The 21,376-nt window shown below is 44.1% G+C and overlaps 1 protein-coding gene across 1 annotated transcript in view; it reads right to left on the bottom strand.

Moving 5' to 3' along the window:
- The window catches only part of NKAIN3 (sodium/potassium transporting ATPase interacting 3), a 674,703-nt gene that overhangs the window by 158,740 nt on the left and 494,587 nt on the right, over positions 1–21,376 (bottom strand). The window contains exon 4 of the mRNA XM_088469357.1: positions 1,719–1,916. Within this exon, the coding sequence (XP_088325483.1) occupies positions 1,719–1,916 (198 nt within the window). The remainder of the gene's footprint in view (positions 1–1,718; positions 1,917–21,376) is intronic.

Genomic DNA, 21,376 nt, shown 5'->3' with positions numbered 1-21,376 from the left:
CTCCCAGTTTCTGCCATCAGAACAAACCGTTGCACGACCTGCAGAAGACACCATCTTCAAAGCTTTCCACAGATTGGCCTTAGTGGAATTCGCGGGAGGCTCCCAATTTTTCGGCTAACCCCCCGCTCCCCCAGAAGGGTAGCCATTTCTCCCGCATTTCTGCCCACTTCCTAGTGAAGTGGGCAGAAAAGGGAGCGTTTCTGCGGCGATCGTGGGTGTCCGTGTAGGGAGTGGGGCTTAATGATGTGATTCTTCATGAATCACATCATTTGGACCCGCCCCCTATTTAAATTTGAGCCAATCACGGCAATTTATGGCGAGGGGGCGAGGCTTAATGGTGCAAATCATCAGGCACCGCCCCCCATCGCCACCCTCCTCCTTCTGTTACCCGGGCTTCTCCCGGCAAGAGAAAAAAAAAAGTAGACAAGTATGACTTAGCCGTTCACCAACTACAGTCTATTGTTGTACTGTCTTTCTGACAGAATAGAGCTTGTTACAGTTGCAGCAGATTCGGTTTATACATTACTGCACAAATTGTTTTACATTGTCGGTATACTTGGTGATAATGCTAAAGGGTAGGAGGAAAGGTAATGAGCAGTATTACTTAACCTACAACATTTGACCCTATTCCTACTTTGATTGCAAGATGTTCTACCCAATATCCTGCTGTTCTCTAAACTTGTCTGGCTCCAATCTAAGCCTTCAGAAAACCAGGGCAACTTTGTCTGTGCATATTGGGGTAAGGTGGGGACGGACGACTGGGCTGAACTCCATCTAATAGTGGAAAAATAAAGCTGCCCCCAGCACTAATCAGGTCGTATTTCCCTTGTGTTTATATCCCATGATGGTTTGTCTGGGTGTAAATTTCACACATACAGTAGCTGCATTCGATTCAACCGGTAAATGAGGCCAATGTACTTTGTATGGAGAAGTTAATGATTACCTTGCTGTCTCAAAGCACTGAGGTCTTAGGGTAATTTCCGGGTTCTCTGGTTTCATCCCACTTCCAAAAACATTCTGGTTGATTAATTAGCTTATTTATAAAAAATAACCTTAGTGTGTTTGTTGTCCACATGATAGGGCATATACTGTAGATTGTAAGCTCCACTGGGGCAAGGACTGATGTGAATGTCTAAAATACAGTATTCTCTGTACAGCGCTGCAGAATATGGGTGCGCTATATAAATAACGGTTAATAAAAAAACAATTACTGGATCATTGTATAGATTTGAGGTTTTCTTTGTATCATTTTGTTGTCTTTCCTCAAAATGCTGATACCCTTTCTTCCAGTGTCCAGGATGCCTCCATAACTAAAATGATTATATGTTTTAGGTTTTGTCATCATGACACATAATATGATACAAACTGAAAGCAATGTTGGTTGTGGTTTTTGGCAGAAAGACCTTACGCTGGTTTGTAATCTCAGGTTTACAGATGACATTGGTTACACTTACAGCCTTACAAACATTGCCACAGGGTGGATAAAAAGCTATTACAACCCAAACAAGATCCTGCAGTATCGAATAATAGCCTATGGCCACTGAATACAAAATGACACTTTAGAAGGGTATAAAATTAACTTGACATGCATAATAACATGACATCACAATTGTGCTTGGTAACGCACATCAATATTCTCTAGGAGGCTTACCCTCATGGCTTTATCTCAAGATTTACGGAATACAAAAGCAATTTAAGGTTTAAATGAAGTGACTTACAGACAGTAGTATTTGAAAAGCACTGTGGATGACCTCTAGGTACTGAAATTCAATGATACATCCTGTCACCGAGATGAACGAATGATCTCCAAGATTCCTGCTGTCTGGAGGAGGCACAACCCTTCTCACACAGCCTGGTCCATGTTCTCTCCACCATGAACGATGGATGGAAATATTAAATGTCATAAGATCCGTCTCCTACAGGGACAGCACAGAAAATAATAACATATTAGATGAAGTGCAGGATTTAAAGGAATAAGGGGTTTACATTATACAGTTTAAATACAGCATTTCCTCGTTTACAGAGCATATAGCACAATAAATATACAGACTGAATGTATCTGTTCTGCTGGTGGTCATAAGGGGTAGTACAGTATGTATTTGTTTTTACTTTCTTAGCATGTTTTGGTTAGTACGTATGTTGAGGGGCATTACAGGCCAAGACAGCTGAAAATGGTTCAATATAATCATAATGTAGATAGTTTTAAGATGGTTGGCGCCAGGAATCAACTTTGACAGTAGTTGGAAATTAATCAGTATCAAAAATAATATATTTTATGATTAATTCAGAAACTGATTTTTAACAATATGTTTCCTTTAGTTACAGGACATTTATGTATCAGGTGTTCCCCAAACCTTTAATATTGTAAATTCATCTGGGCAGGATCATCTTTACCCAATTCATGTCAATGTGTGTCATTTGTATAATGGAGATGCAGTCAGGAAGCCAACGGTCGAAATGCCGACCACTTCCCGACTTCCCGACTGTCAAATCCCTGCAAGGTACTAATGATAGGCGTCAAAATCCCGACGCCTGTCATTAGACCTACGCTGGGAGCCCGACGCCCGGCATACAGAACAAAGGTAAGCTGGGTGCGGACAGCCGCGGGGGGAAGGGTTAGGTTTCAGGGCTCCCGGGGGGACTTATGGTTAGGCACCCCCCCCCCCGGGAGACTTAGGTTTAGGCTTCGGGGTCAGGGGGCTTAGGTTTAGGCACTTAGGGGGGGAGGTAGGGTTAGGGGAGGTAGGGTTAGTATTACTTATCGAAATGAGTTAGGCAACCCTAAGGGAGGATTAGGCTTGGCGGGTTAGGGTTAGTATTACTTACCAAAATTCGCTGTCAAGATCGTCACCCCTGTCGGGTTTCCAGCGTTGGGATTTGAACCGCCGGCCAGGCAGCCAGTGGTAATACATACTGATTCCGTATAATGATCTCTTCCTTGTATAGTGGAGTGTAATGTGTTGATGCTTTATAATAATTGATAATATTATTAATAATAGTAATAGTAGAAATATTGCCGTATGATTCACTAATCCTTAATGAATATAATGCACAAAAAACAAATAGTAGTGTCAATCGAGAGCTTTCCAGGCTGACTCTTTTTCCTCCAACGCTTGTTGTTTTTAAATCTGCTATTCTAATGAATGAAAAGTGTCTGAGTTGGTAAAAAAATTGTTGTATACAGCATTTATGACCAGCAGCAAAACAATTCCAAAAAATGGTGTGCAGAACACAAATTAGTATTTGTTCTGAACCTGTAACTGAACAACAGCTGAAAAATTGTTTAAATACTATGTAGAACTTTACAACAGGCGTCTTTCCTACTAGCAAGAAAAATATTCTGAAATTTTGCAGAGCTACATGAAACATAGAAACATAGAATTTGATGGCAGATAGGAACCACTTAGCCCATCTAGTCTGCTATGTGTCCAGCCTGTCATTAGATGGGATTGTACCATATGATATTAATTATACCCATATTATACCCATTTAAAAGCTATAATAAATTACCAAACAGAATAGAGAGGCAAAAAAAATATCACTCAATCCTCATATGAAAATATTTTTTTCAATAAAATGATATGTTAAATTAAATTATGTAGATTAATAAACATTTTTAACTACTTTTCACACATTTTTGTAATTTTTATTAAATTTGATATTTTTTTAATAAATAATTTTTAACTTTGATATTTCAAACACGCAAAGATGTGTCAGCTTTAAAAACCACTGCATAGCAAATTTAACCCAAAGAGTACTGTAATTACAAATACAGTACTCCTCTGTTCTGTTATACAGAGTCCCGTAGTCTAACTAAAATGGCTAGACTGAGAAATAATGATAAGTGAAAAAATAATTTTAAAATTTGTTTCTGATATGGGCATATTTATCATAGGACGGGCAGGAAGAATTGGTGTTTTCAGTTTAAACACCTAATAAGCATTGCAATATTTGCTGTTACTGTCATCACAGGTGCGATGTGACTGGTCGACAGTAAACTTTAGACTTTCAGAAGGTCGACACCAGAGGTTGACACGTTCTGAATGATGACAGTGAAAAGGTCGACATGGGCATTAGGTCGACCACTAATATGTAGACATGTATTTAGATTGACATGGTTAAATGGTTGACACATTCAAAAAGTCAACATTTAACTTGTCGACGCTAAAATTTTAACGTAATTTTTTTGTTATTTTAGCCTGACCCTAACATTAAAACCATGTTGACATTTAAGTGTTTACATGTTAAATGTAGACCTGTCGAATGTGTTTATCATTTAGCCATGTCGACCTAAATACATGTCTACATATTGGTGGTCATCCCAATGATTAGGTCGACCTTCCGAATGTCGACATTCAAAATGTGCTGACCTGTCGACCAGTCGACTGGATACAATCATCTTGATGGGTATGGGATGCTGGCGTTCGGGATCCCGGCGGTCAGAATGCTGAGGACGGCATCCCGACAGGGATAGAATACCAACGCTTGCCTACTCTAAGCCTCCCTCCCCGATGCCTGACCCTAACCTCCCCCACTAGTGGCTAAACCTAACCTCTTCCTCCCTGTACCCTAAACCCAACCCTCCCCCCAGTGCCTAACCCCTCACCCTAATGCTAACTTTTCCCCCCAATCCCGCTACTTACCTTCAGGATTAGTGGTCGGGATGTTGACCACTTGCCACCGCCATCACATGAAGGATTTTTCAGTGATCAACTTACTTTTAAATGTTCTAAATTTTTTCATCACTGGTCCTGATTCACTGAGCCAGGTGAGAAACGCTTAGCTGCCTCTGCAAGATCTTAATAAATTGCAGCGATACCTTTTTTTAAACACTGTTATCGCCGCATGTTCTTTAACGGGCGGTATAATTTAACAGCATTGTATTTTGTCATTAAAATAAAATGTGTTTATCATACATCAGTGTAGTAATTTCACCTCCCTTTTACCTGGCCTCTAGCCATCACTAGTATTCTATGTGCTGGTAAAAGCTTAGCCGCAAATCAATAACTGCACACTTCAAAATCAATCTGGTGCAGCAGCAAGAGCTTACATCCACTTTAACTTCTTGGAAACCTTTGTATAGGATTGTAAAATGCCCATCAAGAAATCTATTACCACATAAATTTATCATTTACAGGAATGTACCTCGAAGAAATCTGTACAAAAGTTAATGCAATATTAAAGCAAACAACCTCACAAGGTGATATACAGTTCAGGAGGAGAGAACTAGTACTAGATTGGCATACTGTGTACAGTGACTGGCATACTGTGTACCATGACTGGCATACTGTGTACAGTGGACTGGCATATCCAGCTGACTTTTATGATGTCTTAACACAGGGCCAGATTCAGAGATGGTTGTTAATTCAGCCGCGTTCACAGCCGCTCTCGCAATAGTGGTTGCGGGAATATGCGTATAGTAATCTCAGCCTTCGCTGTGTGCTTGATGGTGCGATGTAGAGTATGGGCGGTGAGACCCCCATGTGCATTTGTGAACACTCCAACATTGGCGCAACATCAGTTGCATTATGTAGCTACTCTGGCGTCTTAGTTCCCGCGGCCATTCTGTGGGGCCATAGGTTCACTCAGGACTGCGATAATTGAATGACCTGCGGGCCGATGCTGCGTCTTTGTCAGCAGATGCTTGGATTTGGAATGCTGCGGGCGTAACAATACATCTCCCGGCGTCTGTGACATTTGGACATTTGCAAAATTTCGCACAGCAATGGCGGCACTAGCATACAACTCTGAATCAGGCCCTATATGTTTACCAAGAACCACCAGCAGCATAAATCACCGTGAAATTATATTTAAATATATTTTCATAGCTTTTCTTATATAAACAGTGGTTTCATAGAATGTAAACAACGGCTATTATAGTGACCATTGCAGCAATATATCATATTCTACAACTCAAACATTTAGTCATTGGCAAGTATTTCGCTAATTTTCATGTCCCATCTCTGGACCGGATTCAGGTCCTGATTCAGAGCCGGACGCTCTGACAGAGCGCTCGCTCTGAATCAGGGCCGGGCATTTTTTTTTTCAGAACGGCCTCCTAGCCGCTTGCATAGCTGTGGGTGACCACTCACAGCTATAGCGAGTGGCCATCATGATGGTTGCGATGGTCAAGACTAGGGGTGTGCACCGGCCACTTTTCGTGTTTTGGTTTTGGATCTGGATCTTTCTTCGTGTTTTGGAACTGGATTGGTTTTGCCAAAACCACCCTTCCGTGTTTTGGGTTCTGGGTTTTGTGTTTTGGATCTGTATTTTTTTTTAAAAAAGCATAAAAACAGCTAAAATCACATAATTTGTGGGTTTTTCTGCTCCTATGCTATTATTAACCTCAATAACCTTAATTTCCACTAATTTCCAGTCTATTCTGAACACCTCACACCTCACAATAGTGTTTTTATGTCCAAAAGGTTGCACCGAGGTAGATGGATGACTATGCTAAGCGACACGAGTGGGCGGCACAAACACATGGCCCATCTAGGAGTGACACTGCAGTGGCAGACAGGATGGCAGTTTGAAAAACTAGGCCCCAAACAGTACATAATGCAAAGAAAAAAAAGAGGTGCAAGATGGAATTTTCCTTGGGCCCTCCCACCCACCCTTATGTTATATAAACAGGACATGCACACTTTAACAAACCAATCATTTCAGCGCCAGGGTCTGCCACACGACTGTGGCTGAAATGATTGGTTCGTTTGGGCCCCCACAAAACAAGCTGGCAATTAATCTGGCCCTGCACAAACTGGCTCTACGGAGGCAAGATGTCGTCCACATCCTCCTCATTCACCGATTCCTCACCCTCTTCAGTGTTGTGTACATCCTCATCCTCACAGAGTATTAATTCGTCCCCGCTGGAATCCACCACCACAGGTCCCTCTGTACGGTCTGGAGGCTGGTCTCCCTGGAAAAGTTGATAATTCATTTTTATGAACATCATCTTCTCCACATTTTGTGGAAGCAACCTCCTACGCCTTTTGCTGACAAGGTTCCTGGCTGCACTAAATACTCTTTCGGAGTGCACACTGGAGGGGGGGCAACTCAGGTAAAATAGAGCCAGTTTGTACAGGGGCCACCAAATTGCCTCTTTTTCCTGCCAGTACATGTACGGACTGTCTGACATGCCTACTTGGATGCTGTCACCGATGTAATCCTTTAACAGACAGACGCACGCTTGTCGCTGCTGCTTTGAGGATGCAGGTGCGGCTACAGCCCACACAATTCACAAAGACAGGAAAAAAAAGAAGAATTTTTTTATTGTTTGTGGAGCACACTTTGAGGGTTACCCCACCCTTTAACAGACAGACGCACGCTTGTCGCTGCTGCTTTAAGGATGCAGGTGCAGCTACAGCCCACACATTTCACAAAGACAGAAAAAAAAAGATTTTTTTTATTGTTTGTGGAGCCCACTTTGAGGGTTACACCACCCTTTAACAGACAGACGCACGCTTGTCGCTGCTGCTTTAAGGATGCAGGTGCGGCTACAGCCCACACATTTCACAAAGACAGAAAAAAAAGCAGAATTTTTTTATTGTTTGTGGAGCACACTTTGAGGGTTACCCCACCCTTTAACAGACAGACACACGCTTGTCGCTGCTGCTTTAAGGATGCAGGTGCGGTTACAGCCCACACATTTCACAAAGACAGAAAAAAAAAAAAGATTTTTTTTATTGTTTGTGGAGCACACTTTGAGGGTGTCACCACCCTTTAACAGACAGATGCACGTTTGTCGCTGCTGCTTTAAGGATGCAGGTGCGGCTACAGCCCACACATTTCACAAAGACAGAAAAAAAAGAAGAATTTTTTTATTGTTTGTGGAGCGCACTTTGAGGGTTACACCACCCTTTAACAGACAGACGCACGCTTGTCACTGCTGCTTTAAGGATGCAGGTGCGGCTACAGCCCACACATTTCACAAAGAGAAAAAAAAAGAAGAATTTTTTCATTGTTTGTGGAGCGCACTTTGAGGGATACATCACCCTTTAACAGACAGACGCACGCTTGTCGCTGCTGCTTTAAGGATGCAGGTGCGGCTACAGCCCACACATTTCACAAAGACAGAATAAAAAAGAAGAATTTTTTTATTGTTTGTGGAGCACACTTTGAGGGTGTCACCACCCTTTAACAGACAGACGCACGCTTGTCGCTGCTGCTTTAAGGATGCAGCTGCGGCTACAGCCCACACATTTCACAAAGACAGAAAAAAAAAAAAGAATTTTTTTATTGTTTGTGGAGCGCACTTTGAGGGTTACACCACCCTTTAACAGACAGACGCACGCTTGACGCTGCTGCTTTGAGGACAGTATCATATGCAGTGACAGTAGACTTGTCAGAAATTGTTGGCACGTCCTTCAGTCCGGACCAGATGTCCAAACCGGCCCTTGACTTATGACACAGGCGCACGATTGGCGCTGCTACTGTATTGATGCATGTGCGGCTACAGCCCACACATTTCACAAAGAGAAAAAAAAGAATTTTTTTATTGTTTGTGGAGCGCACTTTGAAGGTTACATCACCCTTTAACAGACAGACGCACGCTTGTCGCTGCTGCTTTGAGGATGCAGGTGGAATCTAGACGGGATTTGGAACCGGGGACACACTACCTCCATCAATTGTCTAAATCCCACTGCACTAATGGCGGATACCGGACGCACGTCTAACACCAACATAGCAGTCAAGGCCTCAGTTATACGTTTTGCTTCAGGATGACTGCTGTCGTACTTCATCCTCCTTGCTAAGGACTGTTGGAGGGTAAATTGTTTAGTAAAAGTAGTGGTGTTCCTACTTCCTCTCTGGGATGATGAACAACTCCCAGCAGCAGCAACAGCAATAGGAGGAAGTGGTTCTTGATCTTTCCCTATTTTATTTTTATCGGAGAAAGTTTGGTCCTCCATTTATGTTATATTGATATATACGTGCGGCTAAGGCGCACACAAACACAGAAAATATTTTTTTATTTTTGCTGGAGAGTAGTGCACTCTGTGGGTTACACCACCATTTTAGAAATGAGCCAGCCGGCTCTTTACTTATGGGACACAGGCGCACGCTTGGCGCTGCTCCTTTGTTGATGCACGTGCGGCTACAGTGCACACAGTTCACAAACACAGAAAATATATTTTTATTTTGTTTGGAGTGCCCTTTGGGGGTTACAGCACCCTTTAGTGGTCAATCCAGCCGGCCCTTTTTTTATGGGACACAGGCGCACGCTTGGCACTACTTTGTTGATGCACGTGCGGCTACTGCGCACACAATTCACAAACACACAAAAAAAATATATATTTTTATATTTTGTTTGGAGTGCCCTTTGGGGGTTACAGCACCCTTTAACGGACAAGCCAGCCGGCCTTTTACTTATGGGACACAGGCGCACGCTTGGCGCTGCTCCTTTGTTGATGCACCTGCAGCCACAGTGCACACAATTCACAAACACAGAAAAAATATTTTTTTTTTTAGCACTTGGGGGGAGCGCCCCTGATGGACAGAGCACCTCCTGGACAACACTACAGCACCCCTTTAGGACTGGGACACTGCACAGGACTTTGGAGTGGACACAGCCCCTATGGACAACTGACTGCACAACACAGTCCAGCCAGCCCCTATGGACTTTGAAGTAGTGGACACAGCCCCAATGGACAACAGCAGCACAGTGCAGCACAGCACAGCACAACACTACACTGCACTAAACTACACTACACGGCCCAGCCAGCCCTAACTCCCTCCCTCCCTCTTCACTGTCCACAGCCGAGTGAGAAAATGGCGCCGACGCGGGTACCTTATATAGGATCCAAAACCCGCAAGACCCGGAAGGCGGGATCATGATGTATTGCCTCGATTTCAGATCCGAGTCAGGCGGGAAAAGTCGAGCCTGACTCGGATCGGCCTCGGATCGTGGGGGCTCGGGGGGGTTCGGATTTCATAAATCCGAACACGCTCACCCCTAGTCAAGACCATCGCCACCATCGGGCTTGCGACGAGACGCTTGTGGTAGGGTCTCGGTGCCGCAAGCCCCAGAGAGCTTTCGGCTCTTAACAGAGCCGAAAGCTCTCCCACTGACATCACTTGTGATGTCAGTGGGGCCGGCCCTAGACGGTAGGCGTTCCCATGGGAACGCCTCCGTCTGGGCAGCCACGCCCCCAGCATGCGCACTGGCCTACCATCGACCCGGTTGCGAGCGCACAGCGCTTGCAACCGGGTCTGAATCAGGCCCACAGACCCAGACACACTGTCAATATTGGCTGCATGTGGATGATGGTGTTTGATTTGCACATGGACGGGAGTCGCATTGCAGATATGCAGATCAGTGCAGCTGCAGACATCGGATGTGTAATGGTGCGTACACCCGGTCAGATATTACAGGACAATAAGAACGATAACGATATCGTTCATATCGTCCTGTTTTTGGGCCCTTCCAACCCCCAAACGATGGTCGATTTGCAGGCACGGAATGTCGATATCAACCATCGCCCGTGTATGCAGGCTAACCTGGTCGATATCGACCAGGTTAGCCTGGTTATATAGGGATTCCTGATCTTCGATCGCGGGTCGTTATAGATGTTTGGGGGTTGGTGCATGTGCTGGATGTTCGATATCGATAAAATCAGTTCTCGGATTACAAAAATGCTTCTATCCTTCTCATCTCTGTTTATTGTAGCTAATTTATACATGTGGATTTCCGAAGTCTCCAACAGTACAACCATAGCTAACAACATTTGGGAGTAGGGATTCAGTACCTTTTGTATGTGCACAAAAATGGGCATGGCATTACACCATTGGGGCATGTCCTCACATCACACCTTTATTTTTGACACTCTGACGGCATGCCCAGTGCTCCCCAAGTGGCTGGCCTTCCTCAAGGTTGTCCCCTGCACTGTTTATTTGCCGTGCAAATGGGCACTGCATCAATTCACCCACTGCTCTGCATAGTCTTTTTTATTAGCAACTTGCAAGGTTTTCCTTTGAATAGGGAGATTAGAGCAATGAAGTGCAGTGAGGTCAATGGCTGGGGGAGCACACATGTAGCTGGGTCTGAGTGCTGGGAGCCTGGCTCACCCCCTACTCAGTGTAACTCTCCCCTCACTACATTAAGCTTCAGTGTTCATTGATTCTCTTACCTGCATCAATGTGTTTTTTCTTGCTGCTGCTGAATGAGATCCAAAACTCTAAACACAGCAGTGCACTTCCTGGTCACATGACACATCCAAGGTGTCCATCAGTACTCAAGGCATGCCCCCCATACTCAGAGGCATTTCTCCAACTCTCTTTCTGTGCAGCTTACTGCAAGCAGTGGCTGACATACGGAAGTGAGGCTGAGCTGTTCCTGCCTCATCTCTAGTCTCCCTGCAGTCCTAGGGAGCTCAGCAAAGCTGGTGAGTGTTAACTATAAAACTGATTACAATAAACAAAGAAGATGTTTATCTACTATATAAAAGAGAAAATTTGTCCTTCTGTCCTTATGTCTTTCTATACAAATCCACAGTTTACAAGCCAAGATCGTGAAATTTTACATACGAGTGTATTAAAACACGGCCGAGGCAACCAAAATAATTTGAAATCAAAATTAATTACTGTTAATTTTTAATTAATTAAAAAACACAATTTTTGCTGGACACTCATTGTGGGGCCTTGCACTCAGTACTGCTGTCTGCTGCCTCCAGTGGTGATATTTAAGAACTTTCTTATCTCTACTATTTATTCTATTTCTGTCCTCCTGTCTTTCTATACAAATCCGCACTTTACAAGCCAAGATTGTGAAATTTTACATATAAGCGTATTAAAACACGGCCAAGGCAACTAAAAAACTTTGATATTGAAATTAATTACTGTTTAATTTTAATTAATTAAAAAACACAATTTTTGCTGTATGCTCATTTTGGGGCCTCACGGCATATGTGTAGGGCCTCGGAGCGAACGTTTTGTGTTGTCATGTTTTGTCATGATCTTAATGTTTATTATAGAAGAGAGCTTTAGCAGGCTTTCCCAGCATTCTCAGCTGTCTGACTATACCAAATCACGCAACAAGATTGACTTCTTTCTTCGAACTGTGTCAAAATGATGACTTTGCAAGGACCCTGCTGTACTGTGAGCTGCCAAAATATTACACATGGAATGCTTCTCTAAAAGTTTTTATGCGCAGAAAACAGGGAGTCGCTGTAGATGGTCATCCTGGTATCAGAGCAACAGAAGCTCTTGGCCATGTTTACACTGTACAGCCGACACTTTTCGAATGCTTCTATCTCCGAAGTTTGCTTTACACCGTTACAGGTCCTACTTCCTTCGAAGACCTTAGGACTGTTGATGGGGAAGTTCGTCACACTTTTCGTGAGGCCTGCCTAAGGACAGGTTTTTTGGAGGATGATGTGTAAGCAAACATTCTTAAAATCCCGGGCAACGCCAGGTACTCCAGCTAGTAAGTTATAAATATCTTCTTTGTATTATTCTAATAATTTTTATATAAAATCTCAGGAGTATGACAGGGGAGGCTCTGCCTCCCCTGCCTACCCTTACTGCACATCCCTGGATTAGAGACCTCTGGGTTTTTGATGTCACCTACTACAAAAAGGTGGCTATTACAAACTAGGTTTCAAATATAAACACACTGATTTCATGGTGACCATATAAAAACTCCACAGAAGACAAAATAATCCTGTGCAAGCTTTTGGATAAGCAGTACATCACTTGTGAAAATTCAGTTATAGAGCTTTTAGTTTGCATTGCATGTTGTAGTCATTGCTTGTACCATACTCCCTAACTGTCCTAATTTTGGGGGACAGTTGGGAATGGAACCATAATGCAGCCTCCTTATATGGAGGACTCTGGCATCCTAAACATCGACATATACAAGAAATAAAGGGAGTGCAATAATTGCTTCTAGTGTTAATGACTCTAAACAAAAGCTGTCAGTGTAAATGTAATTGAACGCCAATTATATTTAACAATTTTATTCTACTTCATAAATAACTGGATGTAAAACAATCACAAACAAGCAGCAAGAATGTACTTTGCAAAGCTTCTAAATAGTTAACACCTCCTAACATTGCATATAGTAAATTGTATCTAAATTTATCAAAAATAGTTAATATGAATTTCAGACTACTTGAGACCATGGGGCCTATTTATCATACCTAAAAATTCTCTGGAGGTAATTAGGTTTAGAACTCGCATGGAGTTCTACCTAATTACCGGAGGAATTCATCATTCCTCCTCTCCATAAGTATCTATTTCGAAAAGCTGTAATTTTTGCGATGACAGCTTTTCGGGAAATAGATAGTTATCCCTCTCTGCTCTACCTTACAGCAGCTGTAATCAGTTACATCTGTAAAACCAGTGCCTACAGATGCGGTAATTTTGTGCCCCCCTCCCACTCTCCCCCCTGCCCCCTCCGCATACCTCCCCCCCGTCCCCGCACTTACCTGCCCGTTGCAGTGCCTCCGGATCCGTCCTGCTGTTCTGACACGTGGTCTCCCAGCAGCACACAGGGCCGGATTCAGACCCGCTCACAAGCGGGTCGATGGCCGGGCAGTGCGCACATGCACGAGCCCCAGAGCGAGCAAGAAATCACTCGCTCCGGCGCTCGCATCCAAAAGGGGCGGCTGTCAATGTTGATCGACAGCTCGCCCCATTTGGTAGGCGTGTCGGGGGGGTGGCTGGCCAAACGGAGGTGTTCACGAAGGAACACTTGCCGTTTGGGGGCAGCCCCACTGACATAAAGACTGATGTCAGTGGTGGCTTGCGACGGACGAGACCCTGCGATGGACGCGACCATCGTCTGGCTGCTCACTAAAGCTGTGGGTGGTGACCCACAGCTTAGCGAGTGGCCAGGAGGCCGAACAAAAAAAGTATGTGGCCGCCCTGATTCAGTGCGAGCACTCGCTTTTTGCAAGCGGCTCTGAATCAGGCCCACAGTACAGTTTAGAAAAAAAAAAAAGATTTTTTTTTTTCAAAACTTTATTGTGTTCTGCTGGGAGAACAAATCTCAGAATAGCCCCTGGAGCCAGAGGATAGACAAGAGAGCGCCGGAGGGAGATGCCGGCGTACATGCATACGCTGGAAGCAGGTGTTACCTGCTATTTGCCACCTCACAGTGGTGATTAGTAACTCCATCAAATTCCGAAAATACATAATTTTCGGAATTTGATGAATACAATAATTTCCACATCCCCATACTAATGTATGAGGCGTGTAGAAATTAACGCAGGGGGACTTAACAAGGAGATATCAGTGATATCTCCTGTATTAAGTCTCTTCATGAATACTAAAATAACGTTAATTAAGGAAAATGTCCTTAGAAACGTTATTTTCGTGTTGATGAAAAGGCCCCCTAATCACACAGTGATTTATTAATATTAGGAAAGTCCTTCCAGCTGCAATGTATAAGAATATAGATGTGAATAATACTTCCAACAAATAAATGGAATTTTGTAACCTGCAATGTGTCCTTTAGCGGCAGGACTACCGGCAAACAGCTCAAGTCTGCTTAACAGGATGCTGCCCACAGAAGGAACTCAAATTGCACACACGATATGCACATCAAAAAGAAAAATGGATAATCAACGTTACTGGTATTATTTGCCATATATACCAGCAGGTAGTCACTGTCCTTTATTCCAGCTTCTTAGCGGGACATCTCCGCAGATTGCTTGAATTCGGGGCACAATGATGTCTCAGCAGAGTCCTCTCTTGGTTAAACGTCATGCACTTAGTGGACTTCCCCAGAGAGGCAATTTTAGCTCAACACAGAATTTTCACGACACAGTCTTAGGGCCTGATTCAGCAGCGATCGCAACTGCGATTATTCATGCAATCGTCTGATTGTTGCGTTCTGTGCATGCATCGCAGTGCACGTGCGCGCACACACCACTGCGATCAGAACTGCGATCGCAGTGACTACACGGATCCATCGCAGAGTGATTGACAGGAAGTACCGTTTGGGGATGGTGATGGGGTTTGGCGGCAAAACGCACGCGTGCCAGTGCGTTTGAACGCTGTTGCGGGGTGTGCATAAAGTAGCCACTGCGATGATATACGTAGCTTGGGCTTGCACTGCGAGTGATGACGTTACAAATTCCTGAGTAAGGTCTGACCTTGTGCAAGTGTGCGTGAGGCTGCGATTGTACTCAATGTTACTGATGGTTTCGCAGTCTTGCTAAGTATTACGCATGTGTGTAAGGTAAGGTGGGCGTCCTTATGTTAGGCTGCATATGGCATAGAGATCGCAGAAATTAGCATATCTTCTCAGTGAAACTGCATGCGTAATCGCTATTGCGATCTCAGTTGTGATCCATACTGAATCAGGCCATTATGTTGGAACCACTACTTGTAGCATAACAATGGCCCTCATTCAGAGCCGCACGTTAACAACAGTACGCTCGTTGCGTTCCGATGTTGACTAACCGCGCATGCGTCGGTGTTACACTGCGCATGTGCGTACGGCAGATTGCGAGCTTTTTTTCTCTCGTTCCTAAAATAGCGTACAGGAAGTGACATGTCAAATGTGATTGACAGAACAGGGCGTTTTTGGGTGTTGACGGGGGTGGAGATGAAAAAACGCAGGCGTGGCGAGGCGTTTTTGGGGCGTACATACATTAGCAGATGCGAACGTCAAATGTGTTCGGACCGTCTCATACGTCACTGAAACATCCGCTTTCCCTTCAAAATGCTCGCACAGCTTAGGGTCAGGATTACTCGACCACATTGGCGATGGCCTTCTCCTCCGTCCCGGGACTCCACGATGGTGCTGCGATTAATCGCGGCTGGTCAGTAAAGTAATTAGTGTTGGATTGAAATCCGGCTTGGTATGTGTTTGGAAAGCAGTTTATTGGGATAGCACAAAAGCGTACGCAGGTGGAAATCAGAGCTGCTAATGTCATGATTACACAATCAATTAGCGTACATTTTTGGGGTTTTATTTTGGCCACAATTTGGTGGTTATGGCCTATTGTAACAATAATGTCATCATCTTTTAATTAGCTCCCCTTTTTTTTGGTTTACTGTGGAATTTGCATCGCTATGTGATTTTTTAAACGTTCCTTAAAGAGGCCTTTTTTTTTTTTAAAGAGGGTCAGTTTTTGCCTTTAAGGCCAGGATTAAATGTAACCCATTTGTACAATAATGTCACAATACAATGTCAGTGTTTTGTTTTTAATTTATTGTTTACACACAAACAAATTGGCCTAATATTGTATTGCCTTTTTTTGTGGCCAAGATATTTGATCCAAAAAAAAATATAACATAACTACTAACATAAGCGTAAATACAAAATTTAAAAACATTTCACAAGAAAGGAGAGGGAAGTTTTGACCAGAAAGGAATATGAGCCAAGCACAGAAGGAGTGTGGGAAAAGTCGCCATTGCTGTCACCGTTTTCTCGCCCGTTTGGCTGGGTGAGGGTGGGCGCCAGACCGGGTCCGGGATGCCATCGGGCTGGCCTGTCCAGAGGCAGATGTTGTGGCCTCTGGACTCGGCACAGGGCTAGGCACATTTGGAGGATTGGCTGATGTTGTGCCAGAGGTGGAGGATCCGGATGTTCCGGCAGGAAGGGAGGTTGGCTCCACCATGTGCTGGCGAACGAGCTGCTCCAGGGCATCGGCGATGCGGATGTTGGCCCTGGTATTTTCCGCCAGGGCCTGACCAATGGTCACGTTGGCCGCAGCATTTTGCTCCAGGGCCTCAGCCACCCGTATCAGACTGGCGTCCATCCTCTGCAGAATCTCCGTATGGAAATCCGATTTAAAATTGAGTTCTGTGAGGAGGCCCACTGCCTGCGAGGGGGCACGCCCTGGACTGGCTTCTGCAGGGTCCTCAGCCGGATGTACTGGTTCCTCCCCTGCAGAGCCAGCAGAAATTCTGCGCCCAAGGCTCCCCTCTGGAGCAGACTCATCCGCCTCTGTCTCTGTTAGGAATTTGGAGAAAAGACTCACATTAGAATCTACATATTGGCACAATAGCATTTCTGAGTTGGTGACATCACAAGACTTACCTTGGCCAACATGAGGAGCCGCAAAGTCTGGCATGTCCGTATCCATGTTGGACACGCCAAACACCTCCACAGCCTGCACACACCCCTGTGTCATCTCTTCTAAGTCTGTCAACTCCAATGACACAGGGGTGGGACCCCCACCTGTCCCCCTTGCATGCCTAGCCCTGTCGGCAAGTTTTTGTTTGAGACGATATTTGAAGTCTGCCCATCTGTGGAATGAATTTGGAACCATTATCCTTTTTTTTACAATGGGGTTTGTTTATAGGATGGGAAAGTGTTTACTTACCGCCGTTTGACATCCCGGGCTAGACGGACATAATCACCCACCCTATTGACAGCAACGGCGACCTCCTCCCACATTCTCCACTTCTGGCTTTGGCTCATATTCCTGGCTGCCTGGGGCAGGATGTCAACGCACTTCTGGATCAAAACCTCCATCTCCTTGCTTGTGAAATGTGGCTGCCTTTTTTTTTTGCCAGCTTTGGCGGGTTGACTGGGGCCAGCAGTCTCTTCCATGTCATCCTCCTCACCTATTTGGGTAAATATGCAGATTTAGCCACTTCACAACTTGCACAATATTATGTTTTAAAAGAATCATTGACACAAAATGCATGAAGGCCTTACCGCCGCAATTTTGACCATTGTTTCCCTGGTTTGAAGCCATGTCTCTGCTTCCAGCATGAAATCATCCAGAAATTCTATGTGATTTCGTGACGTATTTATACATGCGTCCTTAGTTTGCGGCCGCATCATTGATTGTGCGTCCCTATGATTCATCCTTAATTTGTGCGGGAAAATAAACACTATTTATGGCTTGGTGTGTGTGGAGTCGAGGTGGGGTTGTTGGAGTGTTGTCGGTTAAGTGGTTTGGATTTGGTTGTTTGCGGTTGGAGGATTTGGCAGAGTTGGTTTTTTGTTTGTTTTTGCTACATTTCTTTGGTTTTTCCGTTCGCATTTTTTTCATTTTTTCCACATCCTTTCCTGATTTGGTAAGTTGTGTGCATTCAAATTTGTGGCCAATTGGTGTATTCTTCTGTTTTGTGGTTCGTTAATTTGTTTAACACTCATTTAATCTTTTTTAGTTTTTTTTGGTTTTCGGACCCAAAGAAGTTTTTTGTGGAAATCTTATCTATTCGAGTTGGGTAAGTCCATTTTTTGTCTTGCATTTGCGAATTAATTAACGCATTTTTGACTGTTGGTGTAGTGACTTGCATTTGCGAATTAATTACCGCATTTTTGACTGTTGGTGTAGCGACTTGCATTTGCGAATTAATTACCGCATTTTTGACTGTTGGTGTAGCGACTTGCATTTGCGAATTAATTACCGCATTTTTGACTGTTGGTGTAGTGACTTGCATTTGCGAATTAATTACCGCATTTTTGACTGTTGGTGTAGTGACTTGCATTTGCGAATTAATTACCGCATTTTTGACGGCTTATTCATCATATAATCCAGTTTTGCTTTTCCCTTTTCCATTTTTTGGGTCCATTTGAACCCTATTTGACGTACGGTGTGCAATGTCGTTTTCATCGATGGCCAAATGTTTTTTTCCGCTATTTTCTGTGTTGGCTTGCAACAATTTTTAAACCAAAAAAACACCCTCTAAATTTTTGAAGTCTCATTGTTGGCTTTTTTACAGTTTATACGTATCATGACAATACCCCGGCATGTAAGCAGCTATGGATGGTATCAGAAAGCTAAGTTGTTTTTTCTTACTTTTGGGGTGGGTCAAAAGCCTTACATTGTAAACTTTGAATTTCAGGTAGATCTGGGGCGAATTGTTCTGGCCCTGCTCCCGGAAGACGACCAACCTCAAACTCGTCCGAGGCGTAGGCATCGTAGGCATGCAAGGCCCCAGATATTTCGAACACGTGTCACCCTTTTTGGAATGCCCGATGATGAGGTTTTAAGACGCTACCGTCTACCTCCCAAAATCATCATAGACACTCTCTCATTAATAGAAAGTGATCTTGAGCGGCAAATTGACAGTCCAACAGCAATACCACCACTGACGCAATTTATGGCGGTGTTACATTTCTGTGCCTCAGGATCGTTTCAAACAACGGTGGGAATAGTGGCGGGCATCTCCCAATCCTCCTTTTCCCGGATCCTGAGGGCAGTGATGGAGGCACTTTTCAAGCACCTCCATCATTTTATTAAAATGCCTTTGGATATGGGTGCCCTTAGTGTGGCCAAGGCCAATTTTTACCAAATAGCTGGCTTCCCACACATCATAGGGGTTGTGGATGGTACTCACATACCACTTCAGCCTCCAGCACGGCTGGAGGCAATATTTAGAAACAGGAAACACTATCACTCCCTGAATGTAATGGTGGTATGTGATGCCTCCCTCCAGATCCTGTCCCTGAATGCTAAATTACCAGGAAGTGCTCATGACTCCTTCGTCATCCGGCAATCAGGGATATGGCAGAAATTAACCAACCTACAAGCTGGTGATGCGTGGCTTCTGGGTAAGTGGAGACCTTTAGTACATAACAATGTTAAGCTTGATACACAGTGTTCCTGATGTGGTCTATTTTTGTTCACAGGAGACAGTGGATACCCTTGCATGTCCTGGCTGCTCACTCCTTATTTGGCTCCCACACCAGGGCCACAAAGTGCGTATAATTCCGCACTTACAGCCACCAGGCAAGTGGTGGAGCGCTGTATCGGCCTTTTAAAAGGCCGATTCAGATGCCTCCACCGCTCTGGTGGCGAGCTCATGTATGTGCCGGATATGGTGTCGAAAATTGTGGTCCTGTGTGGGATATTTCACAACATTGCCATAAGGAGTGGTGTCCCAATGCAGCCAGAGGATGCCTTACCTGAGGATGGCCCCCCCGAGGTTGGTCGAAGGTCAGTATGTGGGGGGGCCATACGCGATGATGTGGTGGCCAGATTTTTTAGGTAAGTTTGAACAAAACTCCAGTGTTTATACCTAATGTGTTTGTGTTTTTTGGCGAACATCTAATTTATTTTTATTTTTCTCACCATCTTCTGTTTGTTCACATAATCTTTGGCACTCCAACGCTCACTACTTCCTGCTACCCTTACCAAACCTGGATCTGGTCCTTTTGGGCATATATTCTGGAACCCATATCGCAACGCCATGTTTGTGGAATCATGTTGGCATGGTCCTTCGTCAAACAGTTCTTGATTTTGTGTTTTTATTTAATTATTTCTTGGTATGTGTTGTATTTGAATTTATCACTGTGTATTTTTTTTGGGAGTGACCACTTTGTTTTCTCTGTTATGTTGTGAATAAATGTTTGAAGAGTGAAATGGTCTTCCTTTTTTGGGACGTTAACAGCAAGTGTAACCAGGTTAACACAAGTTACATTTGACTAAGGGGTAAACCAGTACTGACGCCAGTTGAGCAAAACTGAAATATGTTTTCAGCTTCCCAATCCACACCAAAAGGAAGCCTGGCCCAACCTTGGGATTTGTAAGATTGGCCTAAGCAGCTTGCGCACCAAGTAGGAACCTGGAAAATGTAGAAATCTGTAATTGACACTACACCCAAAAAGGGAAATGACATTGTTACTGTTATGTGTTTCTGGTGTCTGTTTGACATACAAAGACAAAACACAATCTAACTTTTAAAAAAGGGAAATCCTTGCAGGAACAGTCTACTTATGTCAGGCTAAACTATCTTGGTTTTGGTTTTTAAAAATGAGCCACAACGTATATTTGTCTTAATAAATTTATTTGGAAAATAGAACCCAAAAAAAAAATCTAATGCCGAAGGAGGCCAGACAGCCGGTCGAGGGCCACCAGAAGGCCGATTACATGTTGGCGCATGTGCCCCACAACATCCGCCACCTCTTGCCGACGCCTCTGTTCCTCTGTGGGTGAGAAAAGTGTGTGGGTTAATACAACAATAGGGAATCCACAGAAAAATATAAAAAAAAAACCAAATCACTCCTAAACCCAAAAACAGAAATAAAAAGGGTGGGCTGGCAAAAATACAAGGCCTAGGTACAAATTCCCACAGGTATGATATGTGTATGCTTAAATCACCAGGAAGAGGTAAAGGCAAACCTTCACAATCAACAAAAGTCAAGCCACAAAAACACGAAGAAAGGCACGACACATGATTACATACAAACAGTTTGTGCTTTAAAAAAAAAAAATTAAAAAACATACCGGGAGACAAATCGGGAGCTCCGGCCAAACCTCCATGATCCTCCTCGGAGGATCCGTCATTCCCCAAAGAATGGGGCGGAGTTATGCTGGACTCCGGGGAGGGGGTAATTGGAAGAGGGGTGGGTGGAGGAGAGGGGGAAGTGGGACGGAGGGGAAGGAGGCCCGACATTTCCGGGAGAGGGTCTGGGAAGGATGGGGAGGAGTGGGGAATAGGGGAAAGATTTGGGGTGGAGTGTTGGCTG

Source organism: Taudactylus pleione, unplaced genomic scaffold, assembly GCF_031769625.1.
Source record: "Taudactylus pleione unplaced genomic scaffold, aTauple2 ptg000090l, whole genome shotgun sequence".
Lineage (NCBI taxonomy): Eukaryota > Metazoa > Chordata > Amphibia > Anura > Myobatrachidae > Taudactylus > Taudactylus pleione.
The sequence above is the reverse complement of the archived record's forward strand: the minus strand, read 5'-3'. Positions and strand labels throughout refer to the sequence as shown.